The following is a 19,216-nucleotide window of genomic DNA, read 5'->3' on the forward strand; positions in this document are numbered from 1 at the left end:
TCACGATTTAAAAGTTGTCATCAGTTGATTGAAGATGACCCTCCACCAAAAAGGCCTTCAACTGCAATTGATGATACCCAAGTTCAGAAAATCAACGATCTGGTGCGTACAAATCGCCGATTGACTGTCAAAAAACTTGCAGAAGAAGATAGCATCTTGACTGGATCATTCCATGACATTTTGACTGAAAAATTGAATATGCATAAATTTGCAGCAAAATTTGTTCCTTGTTTGATGACCAAACAGCAGAAAGAACATTGAGTTTACGTTTGTCCCAACTTCTTGAACAAGTCAATGACAATGAAACTTTCAACCAAAGGATCGTAATGGGAGACGAAACCTGGGTTTACAGTTTACAGCCATGACATTGAGACAAAAGTTCAATCATCAAAAAATCGCTACTAGCACTTAAAACATATTGCACTCAAATAACAATAACACAAAAACTAAACGAGATATCAACAATCCAAGAACATGTGGTTACAGAAGAGGTTAAGCGAAACACAATGCTGCCAACTACATATCACTAAATATCTCTGGCAAGTAATTAAAAATGTTTGGTTATTTTCTGAACAGACCTAGTACATACAGAGGTAAGAAACTTTACAGTTAATTTATACTGCAGAGATTTCTGGGATCCAACTCACCTGAATGTTAAATATATTAGGATAGACAAAGATAGTATACTGGAGAAGAAATTAATTTGCGATTAATCATAAATTTATTTACATTAAAAATCTATATTGCAGTATAAACTTACACGTTTTATAACTTCATTAAAGTAAAAATTACTGATAGGCAACAAAAGAATTACAACGGAATAAACAATAAGGAATTTCTTTAAAAAAAAGAAGAAAATGTACTTTTCAGATAAAAATATCTTTCTTCTAAAGAAAAAAATTAAAACCAGGAATTACTGTTTTTGAGAATATAGCAATTTTTCTTCTTCATGAAACAGAATTTTATCATAAACTGATACTTAAGCTGAAAAACACCTACAGAAATTTCATTCATTTATCCAACTGATTGTAACAAAATGTTGTAATTAGTTTAAAAATATATTTTTTAAACATAACTCTTCAATACTATGATGATAAACAATTAAATCATTAGTCAAGAGGTGAACAAGTACCAATTAAATATCTACATTATCCTTATTGGACAGCAACACTTACTTCCTTTTAACATCATAAATGTGTGCATGAACAAACACATTTATTTTATGAGAAAATTAACTTTTTTCGATCAACCCATTTCAAAAATTAAAATAAATTAAACTAGGTATAAATGTATATTAATTTCAGCTAAAATTAAACTTACAATCACTAGAGTGAACTTCTTGAGCTTCTGTAGCAAATGATATAAATGGTTCTTTAAGAGAGAATAAAGCCCATGATTTTGACTTAAAATTTATACCGTGGAAACAAGCCAATGATATGTTTGTCCCATGCAGTTCCATGGTACCACCAAGTACTGTACCCGAATCAGGTAAAGGTAAACGGACAGTTGACAAATGTAAACCGGCAACCATTGCAAATACTTTTTGCCAGTGTCTGTGATGTTTTGCATCCTGCACAACCCATGCTGACTGCTGTGGTGGCTGTGGAACTGTAATAAAAAATAACAGAAATTAATTACCTTTCCGTTATTGTTTTTTACTTCCTTGTATGAAGCAGAGAAAGTATTGTAATTGCAAAAATTTCAGATTTCAATGGAAATATCCAGTTTGATCATCCCTGAATCCATTTTAACTAATTCGGTGTGATGTCTGTACATATATATGTATCTTGCATAACTCAAAAATGATTAGCTGTAGAATGTTAAAATCTTGGATTTAGGACTGTTGTAACACCTAGTTGTGCACCTCCCCTTTTGAATGCAATAAACTTGACCAAAAATGTCTAAAAAAAAGCCCAAAATTAAAGAAATGTGGACTTTTTCTTAACTGCAGTAATAAGCCCTCACTGAGAGCTTTTCAGCGATATATCATAACTGGTATTTATCTTCATTGGTTCCAGAGTTATAAGACAAATAAAATTTTATTTAATGAAATATTTGGATCTTACAAAGGGAAAGCACGTAAGTTCAAATCCGACTTTACTTCCTTTTTTTTTTGAAATTTAAATATACTGATTTATTAATAATTATTAACCTCTGATTGTAAAACAATTTTACAATAAATAATAATTCCATAACAATAAAAAAATGAAAAAAAACCAGAAGTTATTAGTGAAATAAAAGTTTATGTACTTTTCATTTTAATTCAAACATTTTTACAGAGGCTAATAATTATTAATAAATTAAATTTTTTTTAAATGTATTTGATGGATTCTAACCAATGTGTGCATGGTTACAGATCCTACATGTTCTCACTTGCATAACTACTTGAGTGAAGTGAAACAAAATTAATATATAAAATGCTGATATAGACACCACAGAAAATGTGATGCTATGTGGTGTCCATCACAATGCAGTTGTGCAACTGTCTACTTTATTAAGGAATTGGAGGCTCTTATCTCACTTTCAAATGAAATATGTTTAAATGAAGTGCAGAAAAAAATGTGTAATGTAATTTAATAGGCGTATAAGGAAGTCAGGTGGTGTCCAATGGTGTCAAATTAAAGCAAATAAATCTTGTATTGATAATATTTTCAGTATGATCTGAATTATGATACATAGTTTTGAGGTAGGTCTATAATTTATTAAAAAATATAAATTTCATTAGTTTTCTTACTATTACAAAGAATGACAAAGTCAATTTTTAGGTGATTACACACTCTGCGCCAGAATTAAATTTTTTAATCTCAAAACAAGTACAAATTAATATATAAGTGTAACAATGGTAATTCATGATTCATGAATGCAGGAGTGCATGAACCATATTCAGTGATGGCCTCAATTTTCATTCTCAACAAAATTTATAAAAATTGTAAATATGTTTTTCCTGGGATTTGTAAACACAAACATGGACAAACAAAATGAAAGAATGTGTTAGTAATACTAGGTATTATTTGTTAAAGTTTATAAAGTGTACACAGATAGATGTACAGTAGTTCAATCCGAGGTCTTTGAAGTACAGTCAACTCCTGATTATCTGTAAGTAGTTTAATCATGGGCTTAACTGCAATGCCTTTTGAAAAAAAATAAAGTTTTAAAAACCTGTACAGAACTAAAAATTTTAAGTTTTTTCATCATTCTGTGATAGGTTTTATTCCTTCATTAATTTTCTATTTGAATGTGTGCTTTCTTGAATATGATAATGCTGCACTATAATTCATTGTGGATATGATAGGATGATAGCTTATTGTGCGATATGATTATTCTACGCAAACTACTATATTCAGTTAAAAGAAAGTGTTTTCAGTCACTAAAACAACAATCAATTGCTTCTCATTCAAAAAAAATATATTTACTAGGTATGGCTATTAAATAGCAAGACTAATGCTGTAAAATATTTTATTTTAAATTTATACATATTTAGTTGTTATCCCCTTCAATACAACCCCTCCTTTATCCCTACAATGCTCCATGCAAATTTTTCATTGTTCAAAACAGTGCTGGAAGTCTTCTTCTGTGAGCTTTTTCATGACAAATGCTGTTTTTCTTTCACAACTTCAACGGTCTGAAATCTTGTTCCTTTTAATGTAGATTTGACCTTGGGGAACAAAGTCACATGGTACCAGGTCAGGCGAATAGAGCAGATGGTCTAACACTGGGATATTATATTTCGCTAGAGACATCTTGACAGACAATGCAGTGTGAGCCGCAGCATTGTCCTGATGAAGAACCCATGACTTGTTCTTCCATAATTTGGGTCTTTTTTCTTATTTTTACATGGAGTTGAGCAAGAACTTTGAATAAAGACAAGAATAGTTAACTGATGGTCAGATTGGATCAGATTACCAATTTTTTCTAATTTTTATCAGTTTTTGACGTGGAAGAGCAACCCGGATGAACATCTTCTCGACCATCTTGGAGACGCTTAAACTATTCAATACACACATGCAATAAACATTCAATGCCATACACTTTTTTTTAATAAAAGATAAGTTTCAGTAGTGGTTTTTCCAAGTTTCATGTGAAATTTCATGACAATTTTTTGCTGTAATAAAATGCTTATCATTTATTCTGCAAAACAAAAAAACAGATATTATCCAAACAAAGGCCATGGCCAGACTAATATGTCTACAGAGACTGGAGTGGCAACAATTGAAAGAGATGGCTTCATACTACACAGCTGTTGGTCGTACAAATTTGGCACACGCGCAGTTCTTCTGTAGCAGCATTAGTCTCATTATTTAATAGCCAAATCTCGTATATGAAAGAGTAAAATGCACAATTTATTAATTCTTTTTTTAATGTCTGTATTTTTTTCTTGTTAGCTACTGCAGTTTTAATAAGTGTTTGTAAATATATTACAAATTACATACAGTAATGAATATACAATCTACTTGGGTACAGTATTAACAATAGAAATTTGTTATGTTAATAGATGTTTTGAATAAACTTCTGGATAATACTTTTAGTAGGTATGAAAAAGTGTAGTGTAGTATATTGTATTTTTTACCATTAAACCTAAATACAATAGTGCACATAAATATTGTACTGCAGTACTGTAATAGGACATTTTAACACACATTACTTTATTAAATATTATTTTTAGATCAACTGCGACAATTTTGGATTATCTGTGATCTTTTTTTCAGTTATTATCGCAGATAATCAGGAGTTGACTAGTATTACCATAGCTAATAGTGTAGTAGAGAATTTTGGGTTGCAACAAGCTGTCATAAAACTTGAAAGTAAATGAATTAATTTAAAAGGGCATCACCACTTTTCCATCACCATAATCATTTATTATCATTTATAATTTCAGTAAATGCTTATTTTAGAGTCCCACTCTTTACATATAACATCTAAAACGTTTAATATTAATTGTGTAATAACAGAAGCGGATATTCATTCATCTTCCAATGATTGTATTGGCTACCCAAGTATAGCTAGCAGATGTTGGATAAATATGAGTTAACAGCTTACAGTTGCAAAAAAATACATAATAATTAGAAATGCTATTGCAACTTAGTTATAGCACTAAATTCAGAAGGTACATCACATGATTAATTAAAATTGCTTGTGGTGCAATTCCTGTAAGCTTTGACTGAAGAATTTATTTAACTCTCTTAACATTATGGCAACAAAAAATTGTCCAATAAATTTTGATTGATAGTTAAATTTTTTGAGAAAACTTGACACTATGTTAAACAATGTTTAGATAATCTGATCAATATTAACATAAAACCCCAGAAATCTTTTATCGAACGTTACACTGGGAATAAACTAATTACAATGTTATATTGAGATTTATGGTCAGTATCGTTAATATCTGACTAATCATTCACTTAAAAAGAAAACTACAATTTTTTACTCTCTTCCTTTTTCATAATCATCAATATAACAAAATACAGATTGTCATGGGCAAGATTTTTTATAGTGCTCTTAAAATGTCTACTGAACATATCAACAGTATGTGAGATATTCTTATATTTAATTTAGGTTGGATGTATTTTAAGGTAGTTAGTAAAGTTTCTGAGCAGGAACATTTTGATAATTCACAATGGGGAATAGACACATTTGGTTTGCGTATTTTTTCCTGGGCTTAAAGAGTGGATGTTGAACCAAACCACTGCTTTGGTTCAAGGAACATTTTTCAGTTTGATTAACATGTTCCAATTTATTATATTTTTAATTGTAATGTGGTATTTAACTCTTCAACCATTCTGAGTCTTGTAAAGTTTTTAAGGATAGAATCTACAATTTTACCGTTTAAATTGTGTTTGTTAGTGATACTTTTTCAGATTTGATTTCTGATTTATTGTTCATTTAATTTTTAGCTGTAAGTGCTTTAATCTCAAGCCTTATTGGCAATCGTTTAATACTATACTAGCAGCTATCCATGGTTTTGCATGTGTTACTTGATCCCTTCGATGTTCATTTGTCTGATATTCAGTCTTACAGCTCTGGATGCTGCTTGAAGTTTGGTTTGAAAATCTTTTTGTAATATACATGTTTTGTAATGTACAAAAAATTAAAAAAACAGTGAAAAAATTCATCAAAATTGATGCAGTAGTTTCTGCGTGATTGAGTAGCAAACAAACTTTCCAATCTATATTTTAATATGATATAATGACAGATGATAAATGAAGTGTTATTGAATTGAGTTCTTAATTTGTATTTGTAACTGTTTTTCTACATTCTGTTAAGAATTTAAAAACTCCTTCTTTGCTATAAGCAGACAGCTTATCTAGATGTTTAAATTTACAATTTTACTATCCTGAAGGTTTCCTTCATAATTATTAATTTATTAAAATTTTAATTTAGCAACCTTTTTTACTCAAGATGTTTTCAATTACTTTTGGGATCCCAAAAGGATCCTATTTCAAGAAGATCCCAAAAGGATCTTCTTGAATTACATCATATGCTTAGGAATAAATTAAAAAATTTACGTTTTGAATCATATGACTGTGCTAGTTTTTTTATTTTTAAATATATATTTTATAATAGTGTTAGGTGTTAAGATATGATGCTGTTTATTTTTTTACTTGTTTTGAGAGATTGTTCATTTAGCTCCAGGTTTTGTTCACTTAGGTTGTTAGGTTATTTAAAAAGAAATAAATATGTAACATGATTTGTGTATTACAAACCTTCTGAAGAAGAGTTCCCTCTCCTACGAGCATGCTGACCACGTTTTCTAAAACTACTACTATTAGCACTGTTGCTTTTATTTCGTGAACCAAGTGATGAAAATACTCTTTTACTACTTTTGAACTGCTGAGAGAAAAATTCATCTAATTTATAGTACATTTTCATAAGATCAACAGTTGTTGATTTAGATATCATTATTTGAAGCTGATCCCAACCAAGATCACCATGCATAAAAATCATAGCTGGACTAGATTAACAAAAAAATATAAAAAGTCAATTCAAAATAACTACTTCAAATTATTTTCATAAATTTTAATTATAAAACACTAAAAATTAATATTGTAACACTATAATTATCATAAGTTCACTGTAACAAAATCATGAAGTAATTTTTATAAAATCCATCTTCACTTATCTAAATGAAGTAAAATTAAATTGGTATATTTTACTTTGAAAGTTGATAAATGCATAAACGAAATGCTAATTAAACAACATTATGTAAAATATTACGTCTTGAAGAAACTCAATAGAAGTGAATGAATGGTTTAAAACATTTTTTACTGGTTTTCAGAGCCATAGCTTGTACAGAGATATAATTTAATTTTTATTTGTATTAAAGAAAATTACTATATTTACCCTTTATAATAATGAAAAGATAAAAAAAAATTGTATATTAGTTATAAAGACTGCACACAAAATTAGATAAAAGGCTATTTTTCCAAGTCCAAAATAAAATTTATAAAGAAAAAATCTGTAAAAATATTTGTGAAGATGTGATGTATAATAATTTAAATTACCTGCCTTCATACAAACTAGTTTTAGGCATTACAGATTATAAATTTCCATGAAGATTGTTTTAATTACAAAGAAATATAATCTTAACTTACCGGCGAGTTGGATTAAAAGTATCGATCGAAGCTTTGCGATTAGTCATTTTCCATTCATCTCGAAGAGATACATCAAGAGAACTAACACGAGACATAAGAACTCCAGTACCCATGTAATCAAGACGCAACTCTAAAGCAAACAGCTTCAATCCAACAGTATGATCTGGTTCCATACCAGGATCCTCTCTAATTAAAACTGAAAAATTATATTTTATTTTAATGGAACTTTATTACTGGATATTATATTTAAGTATCACTGTAATCTTAATAATATTAAAATGAAATGATCAACAAAAAAGTCCTAAAACATTAAAATGATGGAATTTTCAGTTATGTAACTAAACACTAAATATAAACATTATAGATATTACTTACATAAAGAAAAACTGCCAAAATTGTTAAAAAAAAAAAACAAGTTAAAATAATTAAATAAATACTTATGTCAAATTATCATTTTTCAACTATTATTAAGCAACACTCACACAAAGTGGAGTTTTGATCTCGTCACAATTTAAGAATGTAAATTAATTTCAGAAATGTAGGCTCACAATAGTAAGTTAAAATTAGTTGACTGATGGGCTCAATGGTTATAAACTACGGCTATCTTTTAATATTTAACACTTTGCAGACAAAGAACAAAAAATATATAAATAATATTTTTTTAAAATTATGTTTATTTTATTCTTAAAAAATAATTTTTATAAAAAACTAGGGTTAAAGAATTAATCCTCAAATTTTAATGACTAATTAATTGACAGCTACAGAAACAGAAGTTTTTTGGATAAACTGTATACTTACTGAAAGTATCAATCTTGCTGAGTTCAATAGTACCACCTACAATACCACATTTAGCATCAAGGCTACTGCCACCAAGACCCAAACCTATAAACATATTTTTGTGACCTGTACTTCCTATTGACAATCGACCCTCTGAACGGAAGTTTTTGGTTAACCACCTGAAAAAAAAAATTAGTTAGATTTAGGCTGAACAGTTTTCTTTTTAAATGAAAGAATACACAAGTTAAGTTACGGGTACACCAACTAATTCTTTGTTTGAAGATAAACTAATCTTTAGTAGCCTGTTTTAGATTTTGAAATTTAAATGCAATTAATTTATTTTATTTAAGATTATTTTAGAAGTTAAGTATTTCTACATGAAAAGCAATCTCACTAATCCCAATCATACCAACATCACTTCACTTTCTGATGAATTGCAATAGAAATTTTCACTTATACATTCATCATCCGATTCAGCATTTAATAAAATTTCAAACTATCTTGACCATCCACATATCACGAAGAAATAAAAAATGTAATGCAATTGTAATGGGCCTTTCTTGTTTGTTTCTTTATATATATGGCCCTTATTGTTACCAAGTAGTGACAATGGTGACATAATTTTCTTTATCATATTTGTTAAATTTAAACATAACAGCTTGAATAATTCATTTTAAAGTTGTAGAGTGTAGCAAATGGCAGTGCAAAAATATTCTCTGAAAAGATATGTAACTTTTATTTCTTAATTGGTTTTGAAATCACTTTAATTTGATAAGTTAATTTGAAAACAAGAAAGGTAGTTAACTATAAGATCCAAACTAAGAATGCTTGACAAGATGTTGCATTAAACAAGGCATTTAAAAAAAAAATTATTTCATTAAGCAATTTAATGTTAAGGGATCAAGAAATATAGCACCTGAATTTAACAAATTGGTAATTCCTTATTCTAATAATCAACATACTACTGAATTAATTAATAATCAGAAAGTAAATATAATCATGAGATCAAACAATAAAACTTGCCGACATACTGCTGATCTGTTTGTGTTAAGGTAAACTAGTTTAATAACATCAGAGCTTGAATTAAATAAAAGAATAAATAAAAAATTCTTACTTAACTTAGCTACGTGTAGACCTGTAGAAGACTGTCACAGTTATACATTGATTCCATAGTGGTAATCACAAATTAAGGGCATAGCAATTTTATTTTTATAAATCTATGAACTTAACTGAATGACCTAGAGATCAGTAAAACTGTATAATTCCTATTATTAATTAATCAATTTTTTTCAATAAAATATTTGCAAAAATAAAAATATCAATTTAAAATAAAAGTTATCACTTACGTAACATTGCCCATTACATTTCCCATGTTCATATGAACATTTAGTCTTTTGAAATTTACAGCAAATAGTACTAAAGTTTCCCATGCTGATCCACTTGGCTTAGGATCTGATGGACTTGCACTTTCTGAACTAGAACCACTTTTTCCTCTATCTAAAATTAGAAATAAATTGAATAATTAATCTTATAAAACAAACATATTATAACAGTATCAATGAAAGAGATATCAGTAAATATTTATATTCAGTCTCTGCAATAAATCCTGTAAAGAAAATATACTCAAAAAAACAAAATTCATGTTTTAATGTAGATATAACAACTGAAATTCACTTGCTGCTAGCAAATTTAAATGCATATAATCTTATCACATATTAACATATTGACCACTGTGTTAACAAAATTTAATATTAAATGACATTTAAACCACCAAATACAGAAAAAGTTAAATTTACCATATTAATTCCAAGAATCAATTTTTATGGGAACCTACATCTACAATTGGTATTTAATTCTATAATTACAAGGCATATTCATAAAGTAAAGGCTGTCGGCTTATATTTAAATATTAGCGGATCTGAACACAGTTTCATGCATGTAGGGCCATCTATTGGCTATTTACGAAGCCAGTGCAGTTGTTGTTTTGATTCAGTAGTTGTTTGCCAGCCGGTGAATGCAGATTGCAATGTCCATGACAATCATTTCTCCTACCAATTGTGAAGTGCGTACTGTGATTTGATTTTTGTGTGCTAAAGGATCTTCAGCAGCTGAAATTCATCGGAGTTGTGCCTAGTGTATGGAGCTACAGTAATGAGTGAAGGAACATTAGACGATAATGGTAATGAGATTTTAAAAATGGTTGCACAAATATACATGACAAAGAGTGGAGTGGCAGGCCCAGTATTCAGACTGATAAAATCATTGAACAAGTGTACCGAAAACTGCGATGTGATTGGCAATTTATGATTAGTGCTCTGGCTGATGAATTTCCACATGTTGGACGCACCTCTATTTACACGACTGTCACAGAAAAACTCAATATCACACACCGTGTGCAAAGTGGGTATTGAAAATGCTCACCGACCAACACAAAGAATGTGCAATGGATGAGTGTTTTTGGACCGCTATCGACAAGATGGAGATGATTTGTTCTCCCACATTGTTACGGGCAATGAGAAAAGGATATCCTACACCAATGCAGAATTGAAACAATATTCAACGCAGTGGCACCACTCAAGTTCCCCCAAAACCGAAAAAGTTTAAGCAATCTCCGTACTAGAGTTGAAAAATATTAGCTACCATTTTCTGGGACAAAAAGGACGTCATTTTGATTTCAGGAACGTGGATCAACAATTACAGTTGATGTGTAGTGCGAAACGCTCACCAAACTGAGACGTGCGATCCAAAATTGACCGCAGGAAACTGTCGTAATTCTCCTTCATGACAATGCGTGTCCTCACACCGCTGCCTTAACCAAGAAGAAGATTCCAAATTTTCATTAGGAACTTTTTGAACACTTTCCATATAGTCCCAACCTTGCACCTAATGACTACTTCCTCTTCATGCATTTGAAAAAGTAGCTTTGTGGATAACAGTTTGAAAACGACAAGGAACAAGACTGTCACTGTCAACTGGTTCAATTCCCAGGTGGTAAATTCTATGCAGAGAGGATAAAAAACTGGCGCAGCGTTACTAACAGTGTTTAAAAATGAATGGCGATTATGTGGAAAAGTGAAGTAGATATGTAGTAAACTAAATCTGTAAAAACCTTTTCTCAGAGTTAATTTTTTTTAATGATTAAATGGCCCTTACTTTATGAATATACCTCGTACATTAAGACTAATTGTTTTATAATTTATGAATTCTGAATTTGTTGAAATTGTTACTGTTTTACAAATTCTGAAATTTATTATACAAGAATAAACAAATTCTGCTGTTTAGTACTGGACTGATGTAATATTTAAAACGTTGTATTTTACTTTGTTCTTATGTAATTGCTCCCAACTGTTATTGCATTGGCAACATATCTCCATATTCTGTATTGGGTGGTTTATTTAATAAAACTTTATATTTAAATTAATTAAACTTACCATATTAATTTCCAATAACCGGTTTTCGCAGTATTCCAAATCTTTAGTCGGTATTAAATTCTATATTTATAATACTGAAACATATTCTTTAATGATTTATTTTTTCCTGAAAATATAACGTAATCGAATGGAAAATTTGCCGAAAAAGTTTGAGGAAACTGGTGCTTCACCATGTCACAATTGTCTTTGATGTTTCATGATGTTTGATTAATGAAATTTTGGCTGAAAAATTGGACTATAAAAAATTATGTACACGATGACTGCCAAAGATGTGAATCAACACAAAAGAAAAAATATCTTGCTGCAGCACATGAATTTTTGCAGCATTACAAAAATTAAGGTTATTAATTGTTTGATCACATTGTTACCAGAGATGAAATCTGAATTTCTTCTTTGGACATTACAAAGCAGCAGTCAATGCAATGATGGTATTCATAATTTCCTAGACCTAAGTTCATAAAAGAATGTTCAGTAAAGAAGATTATGGCTACAGTTTTTTGGGACAAAAAGGGTGTCTTGTTTGTTGAATTTATAATCGTAGAACTACTGTGAATGCCAATACATATTGCAAAATTTAAAAAATCTTAGAAGAGAGAAGAGCTATAAAATACGATGTAGGATGCTAACCTGTGGGATTCTGTTTTTGAAGGATAATGCCTGGTGACACCAGCATATCAGACAGACAGTAGTGCAATTGGAAAAGTTTTGTCGGAAAATTTTCAATCATTCATCCTACAGCTTAATAAAGGCAACTTAGTTCCCAGCAAATATTTTATTTTTCTTCACCTTAACAGTGGCTTTCATAAAAAATGTTTGCAATGATGATTATTTGAAAAATGGCACTACTGTGTAGTTAAGTCACTGGTGGCAGAATTTTTTAAACAGAGAATGAAGAAGCTAGTGAAATGCTACGAAAAATGTGTTGCAGTTGAAGGCAGCTAAGCAGAAAAGAAATGTAATTTTTATGTGCAAGTAATAAAATTTGTTCATATTTTTCAATTTTATTTTCATTTCAAAATGAGCCTTACTTCAAAAACATGCCTCATGTGTGTGTGTGTGTGTGTGTGTGTGTGTGTATATATATATATATATATATTTTGTATTTTTATAATCAAAAACCAACATGAACAATCCAAGTACAGAATTACAAAGTAAATGTGTAACCATTATAAATTTTGACTAAAATAGGCTCATAGGGCTTAATTAAGTTGGTTACTTTATTTGTATTATATACTTTTTATTTTATAAAAAGGATTTATTCAGAGAAGACTGATTGTGGATAAACACGGCATAATTCAATTCTTATCGCACATTCTTGCTAAAAATAAAATTTTATCATAGTACGATAACATGGTCGCAATGGGAACAAACTTTTTCCACACAAAGCGTTATGTTAGTGTGCATACATGCACTCACATAAACTGAGTAATTCTCAGGAACGGTAGTGGGGCAGACTGGGATACCATCAAAAGACGCAGTTTGTGTTCGGATTTGTCGGTGTGAGCTTGAGTGCAATGACTTTGTTTGGAAAACTGTTCAGGAGGTTTGCAATTTATGTTTTATTCTGGATACAGGTATGAGAAACTATTATTAAAGGCCTCTCTGCAAAAAATACTTCAATGGATCCATTACAGTATTACTAATCCATCGACTATTTAATAAAGAACTATTAAAAATGTTACTTGTTATAATGATAAATTATGTTTAAAATTATAACTAGAATTAATTTCGGATTGGCCAGTTCCGTATTAGAATAAGTATTAATAAGAAGATTTGTGAAATTCTGATATAGAAATATCAAAGTTCAAGTAGATTAATAATGGGTGATCAAGTCAAACATCCACTAAGCAAAATAGTTTGTTTTATATGTTCTTTTTACATATAAATAGTTTGTTTCAAAACGAATAATGTATAATTATTCACTGCTGTTAGTAACATTTTTTGATGTGTTGAGTTACTGCAACTGGTATTATGTTATCTTAGGATATAAGCTATCAAGCAGCATAGTCAGTACATTGTTTCGCAAATCCCAACATTAGTAAATTCATCTTTTTTTTTTAAAAACAAATTCATTAAAAATTTTTATTTTTTGTAAAAAAATTAAATTTGGTGTAATATAGAAGCTTACAAATGAAATTATACCTTATTTTTTTATTCCAAAAGCACTCTCACGGGATCACGCATTTTCAGTTGTATACAAGATATTTACATAACATTACATACAAACATAAATATTTTTAAACTAAAATTGAAAGATACTATGTAACCTGGCCAACCAATGTTATATTATTTATATATACGAGGTGCTACCCAAAAGTTCAGGGAATTTGAATTTCACATGCGAAACATTGCTGGTACGACCTGCTGCCGCTAAATGTGATTAACAGTACTCTTTGTGAATCAGCGTTCAACAGCTGTGACGATGAGAGGCTGCATTGTTCACTTTCATGCGGTTGTGTAACGTTGTGTTTTACTGCTTTGGCGAAGTTCTAAATGATTTTAAAGAGCAAAGACCTGCATCAAATTTTGGTTCATGCTTAAAAAAACTGGTGCAGAAACCCATTGCATGCTTGTGGGACCATTTGGTGACAATGCTATGAGTAAAAGTAAAACTTTTTTGTGGTACAAACGATTCACAGATAGACGAACGACAGTCGATAACAATGAGCGTTCAGGAAGATTATCAACAAGCGCAACACTGGAAAACATTGTGAAAGTGCGAGAGGCTATTGTTGCAGATCGTAGACAAACAATCCATGATGTTTGTGCAATTGTACAAATGTCATATGGGTCTGTGCAACGCATCTTGTCAAAAAGATCACAAAATTGCGTAGCTGTCTGTAGTGAATTGAAAATTTCAGCAAGAGATAACGCTAACTTCATTATCATAACTGGTGATGAGACATGAGTGTATGATTATGACCCTGAAACTAAGCAGCAGTCGTCGCAGTGGTAGTCGCCAAGTTCACAGTGGCCAAAAAAGCACATCAAATTCGCAGCAACATGAAGTCCATGATGATTGTTTTTTTTGACATCAAAGGCATTATCCATAAGGAATTTGTTCCTCTTGGTCAAACTGTCAATGGGGTGTTCTGTTGTAAAGTTTTGAAGCGGTTACGTGAAAACATTAGGCGCAAACGTTCAGATCTGTGGGGTAACAACAGCTGGGTTCTGCACCATGACAACGCGCCCGAGCACACATCGCTAGCTGTTTGGAATTTCTTGGCTTCCAAAAAGACGGTAGTGATTCCCCAACCACCCTTTGCCTGACCTTGACCCGCACAAATTTTTTCTCTTTCCAAAAATAAAATTTCAAAGGAGGTTCAGGAAGAAACGCAGAACGTGCTTGGAACACTTACACCTGCAGACTTCTAGAGATGCATGGAATCATGGGAAAAAAGCTGGGATCACTGTAACAATCCCCAAGGGGATTACTTTGAAGGAGACAGTGGAAATTATAAGTTATGGTAAGATATTTTATTTTTATGGTAAAATTCCCCGAAATTTTGGGTAGCACCTCGTATAATATACTGTTACTCATATTTATGTATTTATATTATGTATATTTTAAATGCTTCTTTGAATTTTATTTTGTATTATAAAACAATTAATTAATTTTTAATTTTATTTTGTATTAATTAGTTTCAAAACTAAATCACAGTATATGCTCTTTTTCTGATTTAATTTAAACATTTGAAAATATAATAAAATTAAACAGAATTTATAAATATGGCGAGCAAAGATGATATGAGATATTCCTTATGCTCAATTTCATAGTAAACTGTTCAGTTGGATTTTTTTTGAATAGCAGTTTCTTGCTGTAGAAGGCAATAACCATTTAAAAAAAAAAAAAAACTGTAGGTCTGTTTGGGTTATCTTATATGCAATGAATTTGGTTTAGTTACACCCATGCTGATAATTTCATTATCTAAATCTCTTATTAAACCATCTTGAAATATGATCACTACATCTCTTCAAACATTAAGTTTCTTTCACGTTTTTAATAGAATTCGGTAGCTGTCATTTATCCTTGCTTACTATAATTTTGCCTGAATTATCTCTGCATATTTGAATTTATCTTTTTAAAATAAACTGCAATAGAAGGAGATGTTACGTTGTTTCTCAAGATATAATAAGACGTACTTCAAAAAATAAAAATTTATTGATCAGTTTCTTTTTAAAAGTGTAAGAAACGCTGATCATGACAAACCTTCATTGTAATATTTTAAACATTACAGACTTGATAAAATACAGAATTTTCATTTATAAAAAGTGTTTGGGCAATGAGATTTGATCTTTCAATGAAAGTATAATGAATGGAAACCATTTATATTGTTCTCATGGAGTTGTGATAAAAATGTTGCAATTACAAGGCTGTTATATTGACAAAAGTTGTCTTTATGGGATTACACTGTAATACTAAAGTATGCCATTAAAAATAAAATAAAACGTATAATACCTGAACGTAAACGTGCATGATGATTAAGATCACCATCTATATTCAGCCTCATTTTCTCTCTATTACTGAGCAACATTGGGCTTCTTTCACTAAAACATACAATACACTTATAGTAAAAAATACTTAAATTCTAAAACATCAAAACTAATTTTTTTAAATAAATTGTATTTTTTTTAAATACAATGGTAATTAATCAGCTAATTCTTATCAGATAATCTTCAGAACTACAGGATTTTTAAAACATAGACCTAGGCATTTCCAATTCTTGGGGGGGTTTCACTTGTTTTCTCATGTTCGACACCCATTCCTTTGCTTCATGTTTTGAAACTGTTTAAGGTTTAGTAATTAATCCTTTAATCAATATGTTTGTATATTTACGATTCTGCAAAAGTGATTCCTGATACGCTTATATATGCATGATTTCAACTTCTGCTCTACACAATAATTTAACATAGGTTTAAAGCAAACTTGTGGTTTATTAACAAATCACAACACATTCCAGAAGTATCTACAGTTTTTAACCATTGCAGTGTTATAAACAATAATATGAAATTCAGAACCAATCAGATATAAGTCACCATCTATACTAGTGAATTGCATATTTATATATGCTTTAGTACTGTTTGTTTTTCTAACTTTACATTTTATTTTGGCATAATTTCAGAATATTCCTTAAGATAAAATGTGGGAATACAATATAAATAATAATTCTGTTTTTATGAAATAGATGATGGCTATACTAAATCTTGATGTTAAGCAAATGATAAAAATATTAATGAGCTTGAGGTTATGGAAATGAATTGTACTAGCTGTAATGACAAATTTATGTGAAAGGTATATAATTATTTTGTTCTAAAGTATTTTTATCTTCACAAGATAATGTTCTAAAAACTGTTCACAAAAAGTTTTACCTTTATCAACCTAGATAGCAATTTCAATAATTTAACAATCATCATAAGTAAAAATAACAGAAAAAGAATATTCAGAACAAAATATGTAAAAAAGTAAATAAAAAAAGAAATAACTATAATAAAAACAATACCAGAAAACTTTGAACTTCATTCAGTTCACTCACAAACACACTCATAAAGTTAAATTTATAAAAGAAATAAGCAAATCTTTACTAGTCACAACAGAGTTAATGAGACAAGGTGATGGACTATAACCATAAAATTCAATGTGGTTTTGGACAAGATAACGAAAAGAATTTGGCATATAAATGGTAGCAGGTGCAAAGATCAGATCCAAAAAATCAAAATAAGATGCCTAGCCTTTGTTGATGACCTGAGTCTTTTTTTATCTGAATTGAATAGGAAGATACAGTAGTACAAATAGAAGAGTTAACAGGAACAGTCCAAAAAAAGGCCACCAGATACCCCCCTTTACCAAGACGGAGATCAAGACAAACATCAAACATTCACACAAAGGACAATAGGGACTAAATATGGAGAGATAAATGTCACCAATCACTTTAAGTACCTAGAAGAGATTATAAGCAGATCATGAATAGATAGTTTCAATTGAAAATAGAATATTAAAACTGGAGAAACTTATATTTATCACCAAAGACACTTAGTATAAGAAGAATCAGAAGATTGTGAAATTAAAACATTATACAACTATAGTAAAGATGATCTCCAAAGAATAATTTACAAAATAAAAGTTCTTATGGCAGAAAAAAGGACAGCTTAGCAATAATGAAGGCCCTGCCATAAAAAGTGAGAAACGCATAGAACTGAAAAGAAGCTAGAAATTAGTGATATCTGCATAGTCATATGTAAGTTGGCCGTCCTTTTTGTATATATATATATATTTTTTATCTTCAGTCATTTGACTGGTTTGATGCAGCTCTCCGGGATTCACTATCTAGTGCCAGTCATCTCATTTCTTCATTTCAGTATATCCCCTACATCCTACATCCCTAACAATTTGTTTTACATATTCCAAACGTTGCCTGCCTGCACATTTTTTCCCTTCTACCTGTCTCACCACAGTTCAAAAGCTTCTATTCTTTTCTTTTCAGGTACTCCGATCGTCCAAGTTTTACTTCCATATAAAGCTAAGCTCCAAACATATACTTTCAAAAATGTTTAAATTAATTTTAAACATTAAAATGATGTTTAATTTAATTATTAATTATTCCTGATGTTTAAATTAATTTTTGATGAAAACAAATTATATTTCTGAATGAAGGCTTGTTTCACCTGCGCTATAAAAAAGTGAATAATACATTAATTTAAATATATATACATTTACCTTTCGATATCATGTTCAGGACTAGAATCTTCCTCACTATATACAGCCATAGTGCTTAAATCACCTAAAAACAATCTACGTACTATGCTTCGCCTATACCATGCTTTTGGAAATGCAAGAATCTCAGTTAACCGACGCATATCATATTTAAACGAAGCAGAACCAATATCAACAATTGCTGAAAATAATAAATACAATTTTAAGAATATTATTAATGATTAAACATTAACAATTAATTAACATTATTATGAACTTTGTTTACCTTAATAAGTTGAGCAATCAAGTATAATGAACTATTTCTCAACAGAAAAGGGTGAATTTATTACTATTTATTATTAAAATATATGAATGATTTTTTTCTTAAGGCTTTGGGACATGTAAATCATCTGAGTTACAAATGGAACTAGGCAGGTTGACTTCTATGAAAATAATGATGTTTATATACCACTCCTTGTGGGAAACAGACTAAAAGTTTCACTTATGGGACAAAATATCACCTTCATTTTTGTGGGCTCAGGAAACAGTAATTTTTTGTGCTTATATGAAACAGTAAATTGGCCCCATAAAACTAATTTAACCATCCCTTTCTTTGGTAATAATCCTTATTCAAGATTTTTGAGCGTTTATTTACGAGTGAATCATTTTTGGAGTGATTATTTAACAAATTTCAGACTGCCTAAAATCATTATGGTAATGGCATATCA

The 19,216-nt window shown here is 30.0% G+C and overlaps 1 protein-coding gene across 1 annotated transcript in view; it reads right to left on the reverse strand.

Moving 5' to 3' along the window:
• tweek (transmembrane protein KIAA1109 homolog tweek) overlaps positions 1-19,216 on the reverse strand; it is a 260,309-nt gene that overhangs the window by 12,067 nt on the left and 229,026 nt on the right. Inside the window, exons 79-85 of the mRNA XM_075370220.1 lie at positions 18,513-18,690; positions 16,257-16,345; positions 9,713-9,863; positions 8,388-8,545; positions 7,590-7,785; positions 6,702-6,949; positions 1,321-1,608 (exon numbers count right to left, since the gene is read on the reverse strand). Coding sequence (XP_075226335.1) covers positions 1,321-1,608; positions 6,702-6,949; positions 7,590-7,785; positions 8,388-8,545; positions 9,713-9,863; positions 16,257-16,345; positions 18,513-18,690 — 1,308 coding nt within the window. The remainder of the gene's footprint in view (positions 1-1,320; positions 1,609-6,701; positions 6,950-7,589; positions 7,786-8,387; positions 8,546-9,712; positions 9,864-16,256; positions 16,346-18,512; positions 18,691-19,216) is intronic.

The sequence above is a fragment of the Lycorma delicatula genome, chromosome 7, assembly GCF_047948215.1.
Source record: "Lycorma delicatula isolate Av1 chromosome 7, ASM4794821v1, whole genome shotgun sequence".
In the NCBI taxonomy this organism is placed as follows: Eukaryota; Metazoa; Arthropoda; class Insecta; order Hemiptera; family Fulgoridae; genus Lycorma; species Lycorma delicatula.